This window comes from Ambystoma mexicanum, chromosome 9 (genome assembly GCF_040938575.1).
Source record: "Ambystoma mexicanum isolate Mex_15411 chromosome 9, UKY_AmexF1_1, whole genome shotgun sequence".
Lineage (NCBI taxonomy): Eukaryota > Metazoa > Chordata > Amphibia > Caudata > Ambystomatidae > Ambystoma > Ambystoma mexicanum.
Genome location: NC_090931.1, coordinates 1,459,485,928 through 1,459,511,386, shown reverse-complemented (window position 1 = coordinate 1,459,511,386; position 25,459 = coordinate 1,459,485,928). Strand labels below are relative to the sequence as shown.

The 25,459-nt window shown below is 45.5% G+C and overlaps 1 protein-coding gene across 4 annotated transcripts in view; it reads left to right on the top strand.

The window, feature by feature from the left end:
* Window positions 1–25,459, top strand: part of SPEG (striated muscle enriched protein kinase) — a 2,620,794-nt gene that overhangs the window by 1,794,297 nt on the left and 801,038 nt on the right. For all 4 annotated transcript variants that reach the window (XM_069616880.1, XM_069616879.1, XM_069616881.1 and 1 more), the window contains one exon: window positions 19,406–19,574. In XM_069616880.1, coding sequence (XP_069472981.1) covers window positions 19,406–19,574 — 169 coding nt within the window. The remainder of the gene's footprint in view (window positions 1–19,405; window positions 19,575–25,459) is intronic.

The window sequence follows — 25,459 nt, the reverse complement described above, 5'->3', positions numbered from 1 at the left end:
TGGCCATAATTGAATGCTACAGATTGGCGGGAAAAGACCCAACAGATGGGCTTTGAGCCCATTCTACAAGGGGAATGGCTACTTCTGCGGCTCTAAAGAGTGGAGTCCCGGCAGCAGATATTTGTTCAGCTGCAACTTGGAAAACAATGCATACTTTTATCAAGCATTACTGCTTGGATACGGCCTCCTCCAATGAAGGGTTATTTGCCAAGGCAGTTCTGCAGTCTGTCCATGAAAACTGTAATTAGTACTCCCACCTCCAAAATTGCCACTGCTATGGGAGTCTATCATAAGATGAGGAATACGTGGGAGGACACAATCCATTCGAAGAACAAGTTACTTACCAACTGTAACGTTCTTTTGACTGGATGTTCCTCTCACATATTTCTCATCGACCCTCCCATCCTACCCCACAGTACAGTTTACGTTTTCTTACACTTTCCTCTCACGAAGAGTGGATCAGTTATGGGGCACGCCTGGGTGTTCCTCCTATATGTTCAATCGAAAAACAGAACTGAAGCAAAGGTCGTGGATCGAGCTATTTATACCATCGGTGACGTCGACAGAGTACCGAGTCCGTCGAGGGACAATCAACGCCACGACCTCGAGCACAGCGCCCTCTGCAGAGAGAAACATTTTTTCCGAAGCAGCGAAGCTGGAGATAACGAATTATCATAAGATGTGGAATACGTGGAAGGAACATCCAGTCGAAAGAACGTTACAGTTGGTAAGTAACTTGTTCATCTAGGTTTACTCTCCTGCCAGGAATATCTTCTTTTTGGCCCACTGAAATCCCCTGGTGTATTCTGCTGCTGGGTATCCTTTTCCAAAAAGAGTTCACTACCTGATATCCTTATCAGGCTTCTCTGCACATTCACTTTCTCCATAACTATTATTTGTACCAATTACCCCCAAACCGTCATCCAATATCTTAGCGTCTGCTCAAGCTTTTCCTTTTAACAATCTCTCTTGGCAATCCTTCTGCCAAGTATCTTCCAACTGACCTCTTTAAGTCAGGAGTCTTACACCATAGTTGCCAGCTTTGTTCTTTTGACATTGTCTCTTGGTTTAGGCAATGCTGTTCACAGGTTTCCCCCAACTGACATCTCAAGTCAGGGAAATTGCACCACGTTCACCTTTTCCATTTAGTTCTATTGTGTCCATACTCAAAAAGTACTTTCCATATGCTTATCAACATATCCGCACATCCAGGTGGCCCCCTTCACTATAAGGCTGACTCACCGGCTCTCCATACTGCGGTTAAGAGATGCTTGCAAGGGCTGACTCCCCTTCAGTGGCAAAGTCCCGCTGTGTCTCTGCGTTGGCTCTACCCTACTCTGCTTTTCAGGACAGCGTCTCCTCACGGCTCCGCGGGGCACCTCCTGCTTCCTCTTGACCGGTGCTCCTCTCCAGACGCCCGAACTCCACCATGCTTCTTTCCCCACAGTCCTTGGAATGTATTCTGCCACCAGCCACGCTTCCTGCTCCGTGCACTCTGCAACCTGCCTTCTCTCTCCACCCATGTTGATGTTCTTGTTGGTGTCCTTGTCTCTGTCTCATCAGCTACAGGTGACTTGGACATTTAAAGGTCCAGCGCAGCTGGTTAGCTTTTTGACAGCTAGACTGCACATTGTTCTCAATGTCACATTTCCTCTACATCAACTCCCTGCTCCTCTTCCTCGTCACAGCACTTGAGGATTTCTGGGACTTTGGGTCCAAAGATGGTTTACTGGATTTTACATCACATATTTGAACAGCTACACCAACATTACAATTACTATAAACATCAGATGTTTCACATGTTTTACTTTCACCATATCTACATGAAGACTGAATGGGTTTTTGTTTAGACACAGTAATTCTCAGAATCAGATGGTTTTGAATAATGGCAGCAAGCCATTGAAAACCCTGGAATTAATGGATCTTCTTCACAATAAAGAGACATATATTGCTTCTTTCCTTGTGGAGTCACCGCTCTCGCCTTAGAGCCATCTCCTCCTAGTGATTCACCCTCAGAATACCACCCCCAGGGTTATGATCAGGTAGCAACTACCTAAGCCACGTGGGAGGAGACTTTAGGTTGGGTATCAATGATGACTCAGCAGGATTCATCACACCTGTTGGAGGCATCTGATTCAAGAATTAATGGTTTCCTAGTATCAGGTTGAACCAAAACTCTTGCAGTAGTGAAGCAGGACAACAAAGGCTCTTTCGGCTGTGTCGTCCCAACCTTTCTTTAGCATTTCCGTCAGGGGTAGTACCTTCTTAAAGAAAGCTGGTATGAACCTTCAGTAAACATTTGCCAGGCCTTAGAACTGTTGGACGTCTTTGAAGGTACTCAGAGCCTTCCAATTCAAGATAGCCTGTACTTTTCTGGGGTCCATAACTTTCCCATTAGGTGACAGGATGTAACCTAAATAGGGTCCTGATGATGCCTCAAATATGCATTTTTCAGGTTTGGCTGGTAAGGAATTCACCTGCAGATGATGGAATACCTTTTTAACATGATGCAGATGCTCTTCAGAGGTCTTAGAATAAATCAAGATGTCGTCCAGATATATGTTCTCAGAGGTATTCTTCCTTTCCTCTCCTTCCCTCAGAAGCTCACAGTCTCAAGAGTTCTGGTTCTCACTAGGCTGGATTACTGCAACAGCCTCTTTCTAAATCTGCCTGCCTCTACTCTCTGCCCTCTGCAACTCATCCAGAACAGGACTGCGAGTCTTGTCTTTGGCCTCAAACCCAGGGATTGTATCTCTCCAGGACTGAAATCTCTGTACTGGCTCCTAGTGGCTGCGAGGATTAAGCTCAAAACACTCTGCATTGCCCACAAGGCCTTCTGGGGCCTGGGGCCTCAATACCTTCAACTCTCTCTTCCTAAATATCTTCCTTCTCGAGTCCTGCGCACATCCGCCTCCAACTCCCTCCGGATCAGTCGCTTCTCCAAGCAACGAGTTGGTGGTAGATCTCTTTCCTCGCTGGACCTCCCTCTGGAACAGTCTCCCTGCTTCCCTGAAACTTGAGAACCATCTCCATTTCCGGAAACACCTCAAAACCTTTCTATTTGCTTCTGCTTTTTCTCCTTCTCTCCCCTGCTGACCTCCTGACTGAAACTGCACTGGTTACCTGGTCACCCTCTGATCTCGGGCCCAGGTCCCTTCCCCGCCAGTCACACACACCTGCACTGCCTGCCTGGCAACCCCACACTTGGGACTGTTTCTGTATCCCTACAATCCCACCACCAGCACTTGACACCTGATTTCTGCACTTACGTTTGCACTTGCCACCTGCTGGCCATTACTTACTTGTGATGACTTGTTCCCTGTACTGCACTGTCCCGTCCCCCTCCTCCTGCACTTTCCTTTCTCCCCGTCCCATGCACTTGCGCGATCTGAATGACACCTGGCCTAGTAAGATTGTTGTCTGTCCTCCCCTTGTTCCCCCTCCCATGCCTCGTCGCGCCTTGAAACACTTGTGTATAGGCGCGTTATAAATGCCATATCATATCATATCATACGATGACTGAGTGTTGGAGCAGATCAGAAAACAAGTGATACATGAACCTTTAGAATACTGCTGGGGTGTTGGAAAGGACAAAGGGCATCACCTAGTATTCATAATGCCCAAAGGGAGCCCTAAAGGTAGTTTTCCACTCATCTCTGCTCTTTATTCGCACAAGATGGCAAGCACCCCTTAAGTCAAGCTTCGACAAAACAGTGGTACATCTAACTTCTTCTAGAATGCCATGTATGAACGATAAGGGATACCTTTCTTTGCAAGTGATTTGGTTAAGTCCTCTGTTGTCAATACATGGCTGTAGATTTGTTGTATCCCGCTTGGTAATGAAAAATAAGGATGCCCCTCCTGGGGAGGTAGATTCTCAGATGAGACAGTTCTCTAAGTTTCCTTTGAGATATGCCTTTAGGCTACTTTCTCTGATGGAGACAAAATATACATTCGACTGAATGGCGGAACAGTGTTTGGAAGGAGCTCAATACTTCAATCTTCAGGCCACATGGTATGGCAGCTTGTGGAACAATGCTCTGACCCAAAAAATAAGGCATTATCTGCCCAGTTAATTTAGGGATTATGATAAGTGAGCCATTGAATGCCCAGGATAACAGGGTAGTGTGCTGCCTTGATCAAATCAAAGGCTAGAATTTCATGGTGTTGAGCGATTTGCATGTGGCGGTCAATTGTATTCTCCTTGATTGTACCGCTTTCTAAAGATCTTCCATCAACTCCCTCTACTGGAAGGGCCATAGGCTTAGTTATACAAGGAACTCCCAACTGCAATACCCATGTATGGTCTATAATGACTCCGGCAGCTCCTGAGTCTACCATAGCAGGAACCTCACAAGAAAAGTTATCAGAGTATCAAAGATTGACCTTCAGCACTAATAAGCGAGTCTAACGAGACTGTTTAGTACACATCGTGGAAATCAATTGCCTAGAGGGACTAGTTGAAGACTCTTGTACCTGTCCTTTTCAAGGATGGGAACTTTCGTTTCCCTGGCATCTGTGAGTAGCCACGGAACATTGGTGTAATAGGTGAGTCGCCAAGCCACAGTACATACAAAGTCCTTTGGTACAACGGGCTCTTTCTTCGTCAGACAGGAATTCCCTGTCTGCAACCATTTGCATAGGTTCAGACGATTCGGTAGAGGGTCCAGCTGTCATTTCTGGTGGAACTGTAGGTAATGGACATAGATATTTTAGCTTCCCTTTTTTCTGCCTTCCTCTCTTGTAGGCGGACGTCTATCTGTAAGACCAGCTGTACTAATTGGTCGTAGGAAGGAGGCCTAGATCTTTGGTTAATCTAAAATGATGTAAGGTGAAGCATGCATCCTCTGGCCATCTGGCTCCTAAGGCCAGTTGTTTGTAGCGTTCATATGATGTATATGTTACATTAGGTCTATCAAAACATGCCTTAAAAGCATTCAAAAAGGCATTGTAGTTATTCAATAGTGAATCTTCCCTTGTTACCAATGGTGTCACCCAAGGCAGGGCACTAGAGGCAACGTATGTAATCACTGTCAGTCTGGAACATGACTTGGCGGAATGTGAATTCAATGCTACAGTGCAGGCATCAAGACATTCTTTTAATTTCTTAGGATCCCAATGACATTTATCAGCTTGGGACCCGAGGCAAGAGAGCCAGCAGGCAAGGCATCTCTAGTAGCTAGGACCTGCCGCAGAACAACATTTTCGTTCTTTAATACCTCGACTTCAGCCGTCAGGTTTTAAGCAGCAGCTACCAGGTTTTGTAATTGCACCATATCCTCTTCTCTTTGGCGTCGCAATCTGTGAGATGCGCATCTTGTGTGGGTCAAACATTGAGTTTGCTCAGGATAGAGATAAGGTCTGTCCTTTCGGGCAGCAACCTCGACCCCTAATGGTACAGGGGAAGAGAGAGGCTGTTCCTAAGGGCAGAACCCAAAACAGGGAAACCCCAATAAAGGTTAAAAAAAACTTTGATTCTCAGCAGGATCAACGTAGAACAAGGTTCAGACTTCACCAGAGGTCCAGCCAGATGAAGGGTAAGCCAAACAGCAGCAGCCAGGAAATCCTTGTAGTGAAATTCAGGAGATTTGGAAGAACAAACAGACAGGAGAGCAAGGACCAGGGGAGGCAAGAACAGCAGGAATTGCAAGGTGGAAAACAGGAAGAATAAGGGAAAGCTCAGTTGCGACACACTGCTTACCGGGACCGCTCTGTTCTTGTAGTCGCTGCTGGCGTAGGGACGCTTCAGGGTGGGCACAATGTTCCCGGGTGAACGCTGCGTAGCGGCTACCATCTTGAGATGTTCAGCGTGATACGGCGCCATCACCATTTTGGAGTGGGCCGCAAGTGCAATCTGACAGGAAGATACAAGAAAAGATCCCAAATGTAATCCCAGGGCAATACCGCCAAAAGAATGCAAACCCCCTTGCGAGAAAAATTTTGAACCCTTAAAATATGTAATCCAAGAACCTGAGAGGAGGGACAAGAAAAGATTTATACGCCCTAGAGAAAAAACCCTCACTAACACCGAAGAAAGGAAAGGACCCACAACCCTAACTTCCATTTGTTTCTTCTGTGGCGCAAGTGGGCATATAGCCAAAATCTGCCCCAAAAACCATAAGGAGGAACCCATGGAGGTAGGCTGGATGGGAGGAGAAGATTTGGAAGAGCTACATTCTACATTGCTAGAAGAAGATAGTAACTATCTCTTTCTATCCACTCCCTATCAAACACACAAATCTATTAGGGTCAATGGTGTTCCAGCTTCAGCCCTACAACTTTCCTGGAGTAAACAAACAGAGGTGAGGGTTGACCGTATCTATGCCGACCAAGTACACCAGGGCAAACCTGTCATAATCACGTGTGTCCCAAGAAATTTACCCCAAGACCCCTGTCACTCTTAACATCAGCGGTAAGGATACCATGATTAACTCAGCAGTGGTGCCAGGGCTACTAGAGTAGACAATTGTAGGCACTGACTTTCCCATGTTTGGTAGTCTTATAAAAGAAATTAATCAGTCTCCCATTAGGTATTCCCCTTTTGACACCTGGGAAGAGGAAACATATAAGATGGTAGAACCCACATGGCAATGGACTAAGACCATCCAAGCTGGTCATCAACCAAGTTATTTTCAGGGGGAAGCCAGTGGCATTAGGGGAAGGGTATGTGATGAATCCTGAGATGTCATCACTTCTTCCCAAGGGGGAGTCCATTCCCACGAGGCAAGGATGTTCAGGCAGCTACCCGATAGTACCACTGGGGGTGGTACTCAGCAAGAGGATCTCATGGGAAGGGACCTGGCTTCTGGGGACAAAGGAGAACATTTTATTTATTGGTTATTTGTTGCGCCTATACAGCCAAATGGTGTTTCAAGGCGCATCAAGATAAAGGGTAGGGAGAAAGGAAGAAACAAAGTAAAACGATCCTACCTGGTCTTGAGACATTCGGAACATGCTAGTGCTGAAAGATGACGTACAGGGGCTGGGGGATAAAAAGGAGGGCTTGTAGGACAGGGAGGAAGGGATGAGGACAAGCAAACCAAGCCAAAACAAAACGACGATCCTACCAGTCCTTGTGACAATTTGGAAAGTGCAAGTGCTAAACATGAATTGCATGGGGGGAGGGGCTTTGGCAGAGTGCAGGTCGGGAATGAACGGGGTGAGGAACAAAAACAAAAACAGAACAAAAACGCACCTACTAGGTCTCAAGACAATTTGTAACGTGCAAGTACTGTAACATGAAATGCAGTTAAAATGAACAATTAATTAATGTGGACTGACATCAAATTGGCGCTGATTTTTTGCAAGAAATGTTAATTAAAAACAACAAGAAAAGCTGAAAATGATACAACAGTAATTGAGCCCGTGCAATCTCCAACAGGGCTCACAGATGCATGCGGGTAAAACTCAGGTTTATCACAAACATTACAACATGTCAGTACTACCTACGGACAACTCAACATCAGCAAACCTTTTGCTGCCCCCAAAGTGTGACTTCAACAAATAAATCAAAAGAAAGGGCAAAAGGCTCTTAATCGCAGCAACATGTTATCATATACCAAAAGCGTTTCTGATCTCTATTTATTCTCAACCAATGATATTGACCGCTTATCATTCCCATATGATAAAAGCACACATATTTTATAACTCATACTCAAATCTAGTGAAGGGGCAAGAGCCCTGCAATCATATGCGCCAGATCTCAAAATCATAGGAGTAGAGGTGTTTACCGCTCTACCTCCATTTACTCCAAGTGACCAACAAACTGTGCCAACTGGTTCGACAAATAACTCAAAAAGAAAACTATCGCAAAGTAGACAATTACCCTCTTTGGAGGAAATTCCCATGCAAAGCACAAGATCGGCACATACTAAAAAAGAGAATTCGAAACTATGGACTTTACTTCCAGATATCATATCTGAGGTATTCCAACAGCTGAATGTAGCAGAAGATCTGCTCTAGGGAAAAGATACAGCCAAACTTCCCAGTTGGAATACAAGAGGTCAGCTGTTCTTCGGAAATGAAGATTCTAGTTGGAACATTTTCACAGAGTTTGACTTAGTTCTTTTTCAAGAAACATGGCTTAGGAGAGAAATATATTTGGATGGGTTCACGTTTATCTCTCAATTTGCAACCTGTCCTAAACAAGGGTGGCTGTCTGGTGGTCTCCTAACAGCAATCCGAAACACTGCAGGACATGATGTACAGTGTATACACAATGACATTCCTGGTATCTTGGCAATTAGGTGTAGCATTGTGATCAAAGGTCTCCAATTATTAAATATATATTGGAATGCTGTAAACAGAGAACTACCACTTTTTCTTGAGGATCTCTCCACCATTCTTACAAATCTAAATATTATTTTTCCGTTCGATGTGAGATTGATTGGTGGAGACTTCAATGCATGCTGCTCCCCCATAGCTAGGTTGTCTTTGAAATCTAGGGTTAACAACTCCAATGGAGAGATGTGGGAACAGCTATTCACTGATTGGAATTTAACTATCATCAATAGTAACATTAATTCTGACTGTCCTCCAGCAGTGACGTGATCAAATGGCAAAAATACATCCACAATAGACTATTTAATAGTCTCTCCTGACCTGTTAAAATATTGTATTTGGTTGAATGTTGTTCCTATGCATCATAGCGACCACAATTCATTACAAACCGCCTTCTCTTCGGGAAAATATGAGACTGAAAACTCATATACATCTAAACTCCAAGTTAATCTGCAAGAGAATTGTATTGCCTGCTCTAGCAACAGGGGTCGAAAGTTGAATGAAAAAATAGAATCCTCCTCAATCAAAGCGGCGATAAACTAAAGACCTATGTGCACATTTGTGATGAGATAACTTACGCAAAAATAAATAAAGCTTAGTAAAAAATTGCGAGATTTAAAATCTAAGAATCTCGAGTCACACATTTACACAGCGGAAAAGAGCAAATTCAAAAATAAAAACAGATATTGGTCATGCCGGTCACAGAATAATGTGCAATTTTCAAGATGGGCAGAGCATGCTTCTAACTCTCCTACCCTCCCAGACTAAACATTTTTGCCCATTAATAAACAAAACAAAATCTCAAAACGTACCACAGTCGTCCATAATATCCAACTCTGTATGGGCGATTTATTTCAAAGAAGACTTGCTTGCATGTCCATTTTTAGAGACTTATATAGATCATGACATCTCATGGGAGTTACATATAGCCGAAGATGAGATACTAGGATTAATCATAACATTTTCAAAATCTAGTGCAGCCGGCCCTAATGGCCTAACCAACGTGATGTTTAAATCTGATCCGAATACATGGGCAGTAATATTTGCCAAATTTTTTGCAAATATTATTGAGACCAAAACATTACCTAATTCATGGAAACTAGCGATAGTAATTCCCACCTACAAAAAGGGCGAAAGATCAGACCCAGCAAATTACCGCCCAATAGCTTTGATGGTGCGATAGTAAGCTCTTTTCCGGTCTAGTGCTACAAGAACTTGAAAAATGGGCAGATAGTCATCTTATATTATCAAAACTACAAATAGGTTTTCGGAAAGGGCTATCCACTACTCGGAATGGGCTGACCTTAAACATTCTAAAAGTACAAAGCTTAAGAAAGAAGTCGGTGCCAACCTACATTGCCCTGATTGACTTATCAAAAGCTTTCAATTTAGTCAACAGGACAAAATTATGGCACAAATTAAAACAATGGAACATCCCGGAAGGTCTGTTTCAAATCGTCATAGCCTTACATGACCAAACATCAATCCGGGTTAAATTGAATTTAATGGGTGATTTATCTGCCATCATACCCACAGTAAAAGGAGTAAGACAATGATGTATTCTAGCAGCTTTTCTTTTGAATTTGTATCTTTCTGACCTTGCAACATTTCTGCAAAAACACATCTTTGTCTCTCCTTCTATAGGCAAAAGTAAAATTAATTTTCTTGCCTATGCCGATGATATAGCCCTCATCGATAATACTCCAGTAGGGCTCCAACATCTAATCAAGGCAATGGAGGCATACGCCAAAGAAAAGGATTTAGTCATCAATCCTGCTAAATCCAATATAATAATGTTTGGCCAAAAGACTATAAAGAAATCTAAATTACACTGGAGTATGGACCAACAGATAATACCAGTAGTAAAAAAGTAAAATACTTAGGATTTCACCTTAGATCTACTCAGTGATTGAAAGACCTTACAGTGGAACTCAAGAGTAAAATACATCAATACATGTCCCAATTGAAGAAACTCCTAAATATGTTTTGTAGATTCTCACTTATGCCTCTAATAAAATTGTATAAGCGTAAAGTAATTCCAGCTATTTTATATGGAATGGAATGAAATCCCAGTGCTCGTAATCTCAACTGGGACGGACTTGAGGGACGACTATGGAAAAGGACGTTATCTCTACCTTTGTCTCTACCTATATCAAGGTTGTGATATGAGTTAGGCTTCCAATCTCTGCAATCTTACTTCAACTGGAAAGTACTTGCCATATATAGATCAATTTAAGTCCCTCTTGAGCACTCGCTGTATGAGGATATTAATGATCATATCCGCACACAGAAGAGTACCTACTTGTCTAATATAAAAAATGATGCCGAAAAGACCTTACACAATTGTGACTATAGCAATAAGATCTTAATAGAAAATCCTGATCTGGTAAAATGTGCACTTATGCGCGCTAATTGGATAAAAACCAGAGCGTCATTTATTGATTTGAAGAACTCCAAAAATGTTAGATTATGTGAGAAATCTAGCAAATATGTTCTTCCGTAATTAAGATTCCCCAAACCAGTCTGGTGCACGGAATTACTGCATTTTTGCTTAAACTTAATAAAAAAAACGAAACGCTGAGAATTTGGCTAAATCTAGAACGCTCTGCTGGTGAGTGTACCCTGTGTGGCGAAGGGTTCCCACAGGATATGAAACATCTATTGATAACGTGCACATTTGCGCAGGTATTAAGAGAAAAATACTTATCAAATTTTGTACATAATATAGACTGGATTGCCACTCAGGACTTTTGGCATAGGCTATCGGCTGGAAAGGAGATTCATTTGTCTATTGCACTTTTAAAACGTTTGAATGAACGGAATTTTATACAAATTCCTTTGTAAAAGCAAAACCATTGTACAGAATGTAAGTTTGCACATAGTCCTGTTCATGTGTTTTTTACATGTTTGTATGTATGTCAAATGAAATTTGTTAATGACAATGTAAGATGGAAGATATGTAAAAAGTACTCTTATGTGACTAACTGCACACTAAATAAATAACAAAAAAAAGAACTGCAGGGGATGGGAGAGAAAGAGAAGAAGGGAGAGCAGGTGTAGGAGGAACAGTGGTGTGAAAAAAGCAAACAACAGGCGATCCTACTAGGCTTTTGGACAATTCAGAATGGGCAAGTGCTGGACATGAAATGCAGGGCAGGGGGGAGGAGTATGTCAAGGAGGAGCAGGGGTGAGGAACAAAACAAATAAAACAAGCAATCCTGCTAGGCCTTTTGACAATTCAGAACGTTCAAGTGCTAACATGAAATGCTGGGGTGGGTGGGAGGAGGAGGAGAGGTCCACGGAGGGGAGGCGGGAGCAATGCTAGGATGGAGGAAGGGAGGAGAAGGGACAAATAAATGAAGGTGAACAGGTTCGAACACAGCAAAGGTTGTACATGAGGAGGCATCTTGGGAGAACGCAGTATAATCACCCTCCACCCGCGCCCTATACACCCCCTCACTCCTTAAGCCACACTTCCATCATAAACTCTTATATTGAGGTTGTCCCATGTACTTCTGTAATAGATATAAGATTGACATAACCAAATGTACTGGGACGAAGAAGAGCTTTGATAACTCTGAGTACTGGGACGAGGAAGACAGACTGATATGACAACTACAACTACAGATGTTGAAGTTGTACCAGGGTGGAGCCTGTGCCATAAAAGGGAAACAGAAGAAGGACTACTTGTCTTCAGCCTGCGACGAACCCAGAAGTTTTGAATCACGTCCAAGTTTAACCCTGAAAGTCCAGGATCTCATATTGGACCTTCCGTTCGAGGGTAGTGACCTCTTGTACTCTACCACCGACGAGGAATTAGATAAGAAGAATAACAGCTCGTAAAAACTGCAAAGTCTTTATCTATCCTGATGATGGTCATGCCCAAGGCGTACTCCCAGTCGCATCAATGCTCTGATAAGGGGCGGGCGTTTGGCGGGTTCTGGGGATTCCAGAAACAGAGGTCAAGACAACCTGACCTCTTGCCGAGAGCAACAAAAAGGGGGTGGGGGAAGCAAGGGCTCCTTCCAGTCCCCCTCCTCAGCAGCAACCTGAGAGAACAAAAAGGCATGACGTGTCCCTCCGGGTCCACGTGTCTCCAATGGGGGACAGACTAGCTTCTCAAATACATTTTTGGCGCCTGAATTTTGCCGACCTGTGGATCCTCTCAGTTGTATCCACAGATTACCGCCTACCTATACCCCCCTCTCCTCCTTCCTCCCCTCCCACAGATTGGGACAGCAACTCTGTTGGCGGAGATCCGGTCACTCGTCGAGAGCCAGGCAGTGGAAGATGTACCAGCCTCCCAGAGAGGATTAGGCTTCTATTCCAGGATTTTCCCCATACAAAAAAAGAACCAGGCTGGCCTGAGAGTTGTGTTGGACCTCTCCACCCTCAACCTCTCACTCCCTCTTCAAAAATTCAAGATGGTTACGCCAGCACTCATTGCAGAGACATTAGACAAGGGAGATTGGATGTGCTCCCTGGATCTGAAGGACACTTACCTACACGTGCCGATTTGGCAGCCCCATCGCTCCTTCCTACTCTTCAGGATCATGGGCTGTCATTTCCAGTACAAGGTGCTACCCTTTGGCCTTAACCCAGCCCCCAGAGTGTTTACCAGACTCATGAATGCAGTGGCAACCCTCCTCAGGGCACAGGGCCACCATGTCTACCCGTACCTGGACGACTGGCTCGTCAGGACAAGATCCCCGGAGGGGGGTTGTCCACACCTCCTCCGCGCTTATGTGTACCCTCCACGACCTGGGGTTTACCATCAACCTCAAGAAGACTCAGCTGCAGCCCACACAGAGCCTCACCTTCCTGGGCCTTATCTAGGATACAAGCTTCGAGAAGGTATTTCCCTCTGAGGACAAGATTACGGCCATCAAGAGGGACACTACGCACTTCCTTACCAGACCAGTGACTTTGGCTTGGTGGTACCAGGACCTACTGGGTATCTTGGCAGCGGTCCTCTTGGCAGTGCCACACACGAGGCTCCGGATGAGGAGACTGCAGCTGCACTTCGCAGCCCCATGGAATCAGGAGAGGGGCTCCCAAGCGGAGCTGGTCAGCATACCGCCTTAACTCCCCTCGGACCTCACGTGGTGGGCCAAGGGCTGCAATCTGCGTATGGGCAGGCCACTCCGGCAGCCGACTCCGCAGGTCAACATTACTACGGACTCCCCCCTAGAGGGCTGAGGAGCCCCTCTGGACAGCCACAGCGTCCATGGAGTCTGGACCCGGCAGGAACAGGAGTCGCATATCAACTGGCTGGAGCTCAGAGCCATTTGGCTAGCCCTCAGGGCCTCCTTCCGCTCATCGAGGGCAGGATCGTCCTGATCCAGACCGACAACTCCCCCAACATGTACTATGTCAACAAGCAGGGAGGTACCAGGTCCCCTCCGCTGTGCATCCTAGCGGTCAGCATGTGGGAATGGGCCTTGGAAAACAACATCTACCTCAGGGCCGTCCACCTCGCAGGCGGACAGACTCAGCAGGCTGGGAGCGGACAATTACTAGTGGTAATCGAACGACCAGGTACTGCAGGTGGTTTTCAACACATGGGGCCATCCTCAGGTGGATCTATTTACCTCCTGGAGGAACAGGAAGTGCCATCAGTTTGTGTCTTGGCAGGGGCTATGCCCCGGCTCCCTGGGCGACGCCATGCAGATTCCATGGGAGGGCGTGACAGCCTATGCTTTTCCGCCAACACCCCTGATCCTCAGGGTACTCGGCAGGATAAAGGAGGCTTGTCACCTCAGCATCATAGTGATAAAGCCATGGTGTCTGGCGAGACCGTGGCCCTCCGAATTGCTCAGCCTCTCAGACCGTCCGCCCATTCACCTTGCGCTGTGCCCAGCACCTCTCCTGTTCCATCAGGGGGGCAGGGTTCTCCAACCCACTCCTCAGAAGCTAGCCCTTGCAGCGTGGTTCCTGAGCATATCACCCTCAAGCACCTCAACCTATCAAGGGCTAACCTGGAGATCATCCAGGGCGCTAGGAGCAAGGCCATTAGGAGCCAATACAGGAGTAAATGGAGCAGGTTCTGTCACTCAGCAGATTCTAAGGAAATCAACCCCTTTACGTGCACACTGGACGATGTGCTCTCTTTCTCGGCACACCTTGCCCACTCACGCGTACAGGTGGACACATGTCGCACCTATCTCACAGCCACAGGGGCCTACAGAAATTCGGAGGAGGAGGTCTTTTCCTCTTCCAACCCGATAGTCAGGAAACATCTGGCGGGCCTGTCCAGGCTTTACCGGCCCATCAAAAAGCCACACCCTGTGTAGGACCTCAATGTGGTGTTGGGCGGCCTTGCGCACAAACTCTTAGAGCCAATGGCGTCCGCGCCCATCAGGCTGGACACCATCAAGACAGATCTGCTATTAGGTCTCACATCCACTCACAGAGTCAGCGAGATCCAGGCTCTGGTGGCTTAAGAACCCTATACCACTTTCCACAGGGATAAGGTAGTCCTGCAGACTCACTCGGCTTTCCTACCTAAGGTACCCTCCGCGTTCCAGCTAAACGAGGAAATAGTCCTACCTACATTCTTCGCTGACCTCAAAGACGAGGCTCAGAGAGTCTTGCATTGTCTGGATGTCAGACGCACTCTGAAATTCTATCTGAATAGGACCAAGGGCTTCCACAAGTAGGATGCACTTTTTGTCACCTTTGGGGGCTCCAGAGCCAGTTACCAGGCATCCAAGGCCTCCATAACAAGGTGGAGGGTTGAGGCCATCAAAGAGGCATATGAGGGGTAGCGCAAGCCGCTGGCAGCCAACATGCACGCCCATGTCATCTGGGCCAAGTCCATGGCCATCGCATTCCAGCGGCAGGTCATAAGCAGGGCAGCTATCTGAGCCACCCCATCAGCTTTCTGCAAGCACTACTGTTTGGACGCCGGCTCTAAGTCAGAGGCGGCCTTCGGACAGGCGGTTCTAAATAACTTGTTTGCTTAAGGAGGGTCTCCTCTCCATCCACTGTAGTGACTAACATTCTCTGCGTCCTTAGTCCACTTTCCTCCATACATCCCACCATCCTCCTCCCTATTAATACTGGTGTCATTGGGCAATGATAAATATTGTTGACGCGTCAATGGGGACTGAGGAATGGCACTGGTGGGTGGAGTCAGGGTAGCACATGCTCCCAGGGCCACACCCCTGCGCGCCTCCAGATTTAAAGGGGAAGAAGGTTTTTCTGGTGAAAAAGGATCTGTCTCCCGTCCATAGGAAGGGACGCCCATACAGTATGGAGGAAAGGGGACTGTACGTTAGTCACTACGGTGAGTAACTTGTAATTTTTGATGGTAGAAATGCACCAGAGAGAGAACGTTTTTGTTGTTTTGTTGGCCTGAGGAATAGACCTGATGGGTCCTGTCTAGGACAAGTTCCTCTGAGTCTGGAAGATCAAGCAATGACTTGAAGAGTGCACCCACATATGCCGCAAATGCCGCAAGTTCTTGGTCTGCCGAATGGCGCAGAACCCCATGAAGGTGGACATTGTTCCTTCTCAATCTATTTTCTAAATTTGCTTATTTCGGCAATATGTCCTCAATGTGTTCCTCCAATCCCTCCATTCTCTTCGCAAGCTCTACGTAGTCATGTGCCTGTTCATAAGCTGTATTTTCAAGGTCGTTAACTCAAGATTCTAAGCCCAGCAGATGAGTGTTCAGGTCCGCGATTGATAGAGCCAGGGAGTCTTTAGAGGTTTTTATCTCATCCTTTATTTCATGCCTGATGTATTGCTTAAGACCCTTCAACAGATCCTCAAGATTCCTCTGGAGAAAGCAGTGTCAGAGAGGACGGGCACGGAGGGGGCGAGTGGACCTCGGCCCACACCACCTGCATCCCCGGTTTCCCTGAGTCTTGAGGGGATAAAAACGCAGTAATGTCTGTTGGTTTCCCTTTCGCTTCTGCTTTGGGCATTGCTGAGGAGGCCTTATGCGTATCAAGTGGGGGGAGGGTTGCTCCAGTGAACAAGGGCTGGGTCGAGCCCCGGGGCGGCCCCAATAAGCTCCCTAGGACAACGTAGGCCCCATCTATGCGAGGGGAGAGGTGGCGTGTACTCCCGGAGGGGATCCGGAAGGCCAAATATGCTGTTCGGAGGAGGTCCCACTGTTGGTCTGGAGGCTCGGAAGTGCTGTTCCCAGCGTGGAGGGTCGAGGGATTCAAGACGAAGATCTCCATCCACTGTTGCCTTAAAACATTCTCTGCCCTTATTAAGGTATGCCGGAATCTTGATGTGGAGTTACTTGGATGGCGCAGGGCCGCAGAGCGCGGTACTTTCTCATTAAGGCAGAAGCTGTGGAACTGCTGCTCACCAAGGGGCGGACACCTTTTCCACCACCCATATGTGTCCCCCAGAGATTCCCCTTATTTAATTCAGCAGCCTGGCTGGGCCCTTGTTCAGTAGCTATATGGGGGAGGTGGTGATAATGGATTCCTGCTTGCAGGCACCAGGGACGCGCCGCCGGTGTTGACTATGATGAAGTGTTCGATCCCGAGGCCGCACCCCCAAAGCTTTCTCCTGCGCACCTCGTCCGGTCGCCCAAAGCACTGGGTCTGGGGTTGCGTCAGCTTTAGAATTGTCCCGGGTGCTCACGATCAGCACCAGCTCCCTCCATTGGTGGCCCGCGGGTGAGTGAGTGGGAGTGAGAGGGGCCAACCGGGGTGTGACAGCTGTTGGGGCCCGTCTGTATGTTAGGACGCCTCCGCCAACTCTTCACCTCCATGACTGGATGGTCACTGCTGTTGTTCTGTTTCCCGGGCTCTGGGCCTCCACTGCAGTACGGGGTTGGATCTCGGGGCAACTTCTCTGCTTCTCTCAGCGCCGTTGGATTGGCAGGCGGTTAAGCTGACCATGCTGCTTACCACTAACAATGGAAAAAGAATGGAAAGATAAAGGCTTTGCAAGGTCCTTGGAACCAGAGGAGCTAGACTAAGAATGCTGACCATAATGGGGAGGATGGAAACACCACCCCCCCACCCAACCTTTGAGTTTGCCTAGAATTAAGGGTAGAGCACACTTTTCACGCGACTGGGTCGAAAACAGCCATTTGCTTAGATCCCAGAAAATACAAGGCCGAAATGTACTCTGCTACAATATATAAATTAATTTGGTTTGTTGTTCATCTCATGAGAGCTCAAAGCCTGTGTTTCTCTCCAACCCACCAGCATATACAATAAAACGCTTGGACCACGTTAAGTAAGGTGTTACCTCATGTACTTACTGACCCTGCAACATGCTCACAATAGCATATATTTTAACAATAAAAAAGCGATTGTGAAGAGCAAAACAGAAAGACATAATTGGAACTGAGGCATGATACTTTAACACAATTGTCTCCAAACACCTGAGTCAGGAATGACTAACTTATATTAAAATGGCATTTATTGCATACATATAAAATAGCCCTCAAATTGTTCTTTCTACTGATTATATAGTTCCAACTAATCAACATTTACAATCTCTTTAAAAACCAAAAAAAAGCAGTGTTCATCCCCACATGTGTGTATCTCACAATTCTCTTCAGAAAGGCCCAAGGCCCTTTCCATGACTTAACATCAACTATCTTTGAAGAATCCGGTTAATCTGATCATCTATCTGAAAATAAAAAAATGACCAGCACAGTTTAAGGCAAATAAGGTGCTAACTTCTAAATTAAGTATTAGACCCCCTGTGAGTTGTCTGTCTTGGCAGCCTCTCAGATTGTCCCATCTGATCCGTCAGTACTCCAATGGATTGTTCACGGGGTTTATATAAGGCCTATATGGAAAACCCCTAATTACTAACGTACGTCAGTCAATGCACAGTAATAGTACATGGCATTACACCATAACTCACATTTCATGATGTATGTAAACATTCTACAAAGACACCTCCCGTCAGCACAAAGCTGCAATAACAATTCGTTAGAGTCATATCAGTTGTTCGCAAGGTGCCCAATTTGTTTGGATGCTGGTTATCAGTTCCTTGTACAAAGCTTCAGAGACATGATGACCTGAATGGCATCATTGCTGTATCAAATTGTAGCCTGGTGCTCTGAATGTCTAGTCATCTAGCTATCACTGCACAGCAAGAACAGCTTTATGCCACTGGGTGAAGAGTGAAGGACCTGCACACTGTCCTGGTTTCTTCAGCAAATTGTCATTTCTTAGGCTTTGTTCATGCTGGGAAAAAATGTATTTGCTTGCATGTCTTGCTGGTTCAATGTGTAAGTAATATGATTCTATGCGAAATGTAATATGTATGCGTGTATGTATATTGAATAAGAAGTATAGCTTCTGAATAAGAAGTATAGCTTCTAAGTGCATTTCTATAATACATGATTACATATGTTTATACGTGAAAAGCCACTTCAAAACACACACCTCACTAAGAGGCTGCTTTCAGAATGTGAAGCTATTCTAGACTTCTAAGAACCTAAAGTGCTTTTAAGACTTCTTCATACTGGTTGAAGCACTACAATTTACCATTCTATGTATATATATCTATATCTGTGTGTATATATATCTATATCTGGTTGCACTGCTCATCAAGCATTTAGCGTTTCATTCATCACTAAGCACTACATTCTAACAACAGGCCTTTGGATTAAAGCACTATATAAACAATAAAATACAAATAAAAGGAGCCACCATAATGCCAACAGAAGAGTAAGTCAGCACAGAATCTGGAAGCATTGAAAAATGTGTCACATGTGTACAACTTTATTCAGTCCCTTCTCACAAGGATTTATCTACTCTGGTGCAATGCCACTATGCCTGTCCATATAAGGAAAACATGCTTTCATAGTAAGCCATAGTAACACATGACTCAGTATCACAGTCACTCGCAATTCAGGATCAAACTGTGAACAAGGGGGCCAAAGGACTACCCACACCGAACTAGGAATTTAGGTCAATCACTCATTCATACACTCATAAATTCATTCAGATACTCTGACTCAAAATCGCTCACAGTCACCCACACACTTGTATACTCAACCTACACTAGCCCACTCAGTCACTTATTCACTCATACACTTACACACACAACTTACCCACTCACTCATTTCCATTATCTCTATGGCAACTTTCCCCCACATTTCTAACATCATATTTGGTTGTTTAAATTTCAGAATCACGTACTGATATCAGAGAGCAGCCATCACACCTTTGTGTATGATGACAACGAGTGTTCCCTCATAATCCTCAACACAATAGAAGACGACAGTGGTGTCTACACCTGCACTGCCAAGAACCTAGCCGGGGAGGTCTCCTGCAAGGCAGAGCTGATGGTACATAAAGGTAAGCCATTCTAGTAATGCATATTTCTTGAGATCAAAGTGATACTGTAGAGAAAAGACCAGCAAATATGTTTATGACCTGCCCAATTAAGCTCCACTTTTGTTTTTCAAAGCAAGGGAGCAGAATGGCACCTTGAGCTTCGATGGGAAGGGCTGAGCACTTGTCTTGTCTCTCCTCAATGATTGCATTTCCCTTTAAGATGGAGTTAGGATTCAGGCCTACAGCAGGTGCAATGTGTCTAGAACTCAACAGCAAAAATGGCCACTTGAGTTCAGAAAGGCGCAACATTATGGAAATGATATTGACTATCCATAAAATGGTCAACATTTCTGCCTAAATACTCAAGTACCTGTACATAAACAAACCTCCTACATCTGAGGTACGTGTGTGACCATAGGACAAGCTGACCTCTCCTTTGCAGGCTGTGGCCAGTTAATTACCAACCAACAAGCGACCTCCTCTAATACTGAAAATTGCTTCAAGCCATCTCCATTCATCTCTCTCTCCTTTTCACCTCTGCCTACTCAGATCTAAAGAAAGCCATTTCCTGCTATAAAATGTACAGTAACCTACATTGTGCTGAAACCAAATATGAGGTGGAAATATCTGCCTAACTGCTAGAAATCAGGAAAAACACCCACATGCATAATCTATGTTCTTAAAAAAAACGTTATAAAATAAAAACATATTTCCCTAGCATTGGATATTTCATGTATTCACATGCTATTGAATGTTCCCCATCGTCACACTGGAAATCCCTGGTAACATTAAAGCAGTTTACCGTTACATTTTCAAACTGCTTGTCACTTTAGTGCTCTAATAGAGGCATACTGCCCATAGCCAATCAGACAGGTGCCCTGGTGGCCATCTTCAGACTTTTTACCACACGTTAAGTGTAAGGAGCCCTAGAGACTCTCACTTATTTAAATTCAATGTTTTTTTTGGTCTTATTTTTGCTATTTCTTTTCCATCAAACCTCCTGGTTTGGTGCTGCATCGCTTCTCGCTTATGGCATTCAAGTCTTGGCCTATTACATTGCCTCCAAAGTTCCTATCTTCCATCTAAGACCTTCAAGAGTCCATAGGTACGGTATGGTATGGTATGGTATTGTTTATTTATAAAGCGCCTATATGCAGGCAAGTGTTTCAAAGAGCTCTAGGCAGGTGGGAACATGGGGAAAAAACAACAGTCGCTCAGAGTCCTTGAGGTTCGGAGACGATAATAGTCTGCACAGGCAGAGTAAGTGCGTAAAATACATTTAATAGTATGAGATAAAGCAAATCGGCCTGACAGCGATTCTGAAGTTTTACCAGTGCAATTGAGGGCTGAAGACAACAGAGAACAGACAGACAATCTTCAGGTATGGTGCGTACGGATCGTGCAAGTGCACAGACGGTCACAGGGAGGGGTAGTCCAAGTGCGCCGGTCGGTGGAGACTGGGGTAAGTGCAGAGAGAGTCACTCTCTTGGGATATTTCTTAAGTGCAGTGAGTGTGGGTGGGGTGTAAGGTCCTGTGGCAAGTGTGAAAGAGGACTGGGGGCGGGGGGTGCCATGGACCTGTGAGACTCTGAGGTACACCAGGCGGCCAGTCAGCAAGCTTTAGGGAAGAGGAGGGAGAGAGGGAAAGAGCAGAGAACTATGTTAGGAGGGTGGAGGGAAGAGGAGAAGAGGAAGGTCTTGAGGAGTTTCCGGAACTTAAGAAGATCAGGCTCAAGACAGAGGGCGGCAGGGAGGCCATTCCAGAGGGAGGATCTCCCTCCAAATCTATGCTTGGAAAACCAGCTCACTCGCAGAAGGTTGGAGGTAGATGAGCCAAGGGCTCATGGGGGTTCATTTAGGGCTCATTTAGGTAGGAAGTGTTGCAGGTAGGTAGATCCCAGGCCCCAGAAAACAATTTGAACAATGCAGAGTGTCTTAAACGTGATCCTTGCAGCCATGCAGCCGTGAAGGGGTTTCAGCGCTGGAGAGATGCAGTCCCTGGGCTTGAGGCCAATGATAAGTCTTGCGGTTCTGCTCTGGATGAGTTGCAGAGGGCGCAGGGCTGAAGAAGGGTGGTTGAGGAAGAGGCTGTTGCAATAGTCCAGCCTAGAGAGAACCTGGGCGCTGGAGACAGTGAGCCGCTGCGGGAAACTGAGAAAAGGTAGAGTACCTCTGAGGAGGTGTAGAGGTTTTTTTGAGCAGAGGGTCCACAAGGGAGTGCTTAAGGGCAGTTGGGAAAACCCCAGTGGAAAAGGCGAGATTGCAGAGACTTCAGCCAAGGCTGGGGCGAGGGAGTCAAATGTGTCTTTAAAGGTTTCAGCGTGGCATAGGTCCACCTGTTTGGATGAAGCCTTCATAGATTGGTCTTGTCTGGTGACCTCATCAAGTGTGACTGGCGAGAGAGATGAGAGGGTAAGTGGGGGGGGGCAGGGAGGCTCTAATGTTGGTGTATACTGTGGTTTGATGGAGGATAGTGATGATGGACACAAAGAAGAAAAGCTTTTTCAAGGCCTGCTCGACATGTAACTTAAAAATCATTTACATCGAGGATCTTCATGGAAAGTGTCTTTACTGTCTGTACACAGACACAACTTGACCAACTGTACCATCCTTCAATTGTTCTCATCCAAGACCCCGCATCAACCGCCACCGAAGGTTAGTGGCCTGGTTGGATGAAGGTTCTAGAGCCTCTGACTTTGCCTCTGTCCATAGTTTTGCCTCTGCCAGGCACAACATACATCTAAAGCACACTCCCTCTTCGAAGTTCAGCGCTGAGCACACCTTTGTCAACAGCGTCATCATTGAAGCACCGCTCGTCCATGACTACGATTCCTCAGTCCACGCCATCATTCCCGACAACCACGTTGATGACCCACAGTTAGCCTAAATTCTCTTTGGTAACATCCACCATCCCGGCGACGACTCCGTCGACCACCAAGTCGACAACTAAGACAACTACATCGGTGATCAAAACCATTGGTTCCGTCCCGTCGACCATTTCATCGACGACCAAATTGTCGACTACGTCTTAATCTTCTACATTAACTGTTTGTTGCCAGCTGGACCGACACCGTCGCCAAGCATGTCTGCATTGTCTATGACGCCTGTTCAAAGGCCAATGGTCTCCACCTTCTCAAAGGGAGTTGCTCTAGACGGGAATGGTCCGTCTGCGTTGTGTTACCTTCCCAAACCAACTTGTGCTGATTTGCATATGGTCTATCCCCTTTTGTAATGGCTCGACAGGTGAAGAACGATGGTCTGGAGGGTTGCCTGGAACAATGCCAGAGGTTAAGATTAATTCTAAGCCTTCCAGTCATCACTTCTTTTGTTTTGCTGCAACTCGTGCTAAGCCACTGTGTTCACTGGCTACCTATGCACCACCTGCAGTCCCTTGTCCACGCATGGCCCCTCCTGAGCAGCTACAACCGCAGGGTGCTGATTCGGACCTGGATGTACTGGAAGTTGTGTCCTCCAAGGAGGATGAGGAGGATTCTGTGCCTCCTGTGTCTGACATGCAGCTGCCAACTCCACCAAAGCAAGGCCTTCCTCTACCTAAGCCCTACTGAACCTTCCACAGTGGAACTCATGCCGATGCCCTCGCCCTCCGGGTTCCTCCACTTTCCTGCTCAAGAGATGTGTCAATGGACATCCTATCCACACTGCAGACTCTGTCGTTTAACTATACTTTATTTTGGCTTGTCACCATAAAAGCAGATTACAAAATATCACAGTAAAAACAGACAGAAGGCAAGCCCTTAGTATGGAATATAAAATAACTCATAAACAAATTCATCACATTTTAAAAACATCAAGGTACAAAATGAATAGTACTTTCAAGATGAACAATCATACTCTATTAAAACTATTTCATCACAAAGTTTGCAATTTGAATCTTCTGCTCCTAGCTCTAATTAAATAATCCGATACAGCAAACACAAAGTTGGGAAAAAGAGGAATTTCTACATATAACCTCTGCTTCAGACAATGTGCATATACCATGATTCTTTAAGCACAGTCTAAGATTTCCTCCACTTATTCTAGAATAACCCGGACAAATATACATAAAATGCTGAACAGATTTAATCATATTTGTGCAAAATGGGCACCAGACATTTCCTGTTTTGTACCAGACATTGGTGAGTGGAGTAAGCAGGAGAATGCTACATTTTAATTTCATATAAAGTGAGCGCGCAAATGGGAGTTTTATATCCATCAAATAATGTTTGCGGCCCCACTTGATCTTACATGACAGAAAATACCAACCAGCCACCAATAATAGGAAGTCAGTAAATTGTTTGGAACACACATATTCCCAGTAAACCACCTTGATGGTATCTGAGACGTTCCCTTGCATAATCCAAGGTTCAGACCATAAGTAACCCCAATTCAAAGAGTACAGTGTAGATCTGATGTAAGCTACGCACGGAGGGTTGGTTGCACCCTTGCAGCTCATCAAGTCGGTGAGTGCTTCACAGTAACAACCAAGCTCTTCATTATGAGTAAGGGTTTGATCTTTACCATATCAACAATGCATTTTAGATCTAATTCTAAATGGACAAAGATATTGGGTGCACAAATGGGGAGCATAAGAAGTCTTTTTAAAAAGATGTTTTCAATCACAGTTAAACGACCAATTACACTATACCCTACAATTCTGCACCGTAACTTGCAGCCCCAACTGCCTGAGACCTACATAATTCGAAAGCAGGGTTTATGACATTATTCCTGAAAAATTCCCAATCGCAGCACATCTGCAAGATAATGTGAGAAAAGCCTTTTCCACATGTTTGTCCCACTTGCTGTTAATGGCAAGTGGATAATGGAGCTCCAGCAATGGCTTCCTGCTCCACCATTGTCTTCTCCAGCACAAACCCATGGGTTCCCTGCAAGGGAAGGCGTGGTGCCTCTTCCACTACCCTCCTGACTCTTGCAGGGGCTCCACTTTTGGCACCAGTCACCCTCATAGATACATATAGAGACGTCAACAACTATCCAATAGATGGTTCTCCAGCCACCCACTCTACAGATGAGTTTAAGGCTCTAGTGCCAGGTGACGGTAAGCCACCAGACCTACCGCCAAGTATTGGCTCCTTTCATGCCCTCATATCACGAGCTGCAAATCATTTTGATGTTCTACCTGAGGAGCAGACAATGGAGGGATTCCTGTACCAAAGGTGTACTAGTCAAGAGTAAATAACATGTCATAACAAGGCATTTAAAAGAGATTTGCTCATTCTTCTTTAGGGCAGAATTCTGGACTGCCCAAGCAACTTCAATGACTGTTGCAGTTCCCCCCGGCCTTCCACGACCTGTCCCAGTAAACACTTATCTCTGGTGCACTGAATGGCCGGTGAGACTATCTGCCTGTCAATTCTATTGATATGGTACTGTGTAAGGGCCAATGTAACAATAATTCAAGAGTAGGTCACGGTATTGGGGGCACTAACAGAGGAGCAAGAGGATTTTGTCCCTAAAATCATGAAACCCACCCAATTGTTACGGTGTCTTTTATCATATAGTGTGAACTTAATCTCTTAAAAGGACTCCAGTGGGTACAGTTATATCAGAGGGAGATACATTTATTCGTCCAGGATCACACACTTTCGCTAAACAGAGAAGGAGGAATGTTAACCCGCTCTACAATTTGAGAACTTGGCCACACACCTACAAACTTTATTTGGTACACATATTTTAAGTTTTGGATTAGAAGGCCTACAATAATACTGTTGTATACAGTTTACTTGCAGAATGCAGAAATTGGAGCAACCTGACATGTAAATCCTTATAGAAACATCTTAAGCTAAAAGAATACAACTGTAGTGTTAATGTTCTCATCCTGAAAGGAAAGCTAAGTCCCAGAATGCAAAATAATAAAAGCCTGAAACATTACCTTTTAACATCACTGT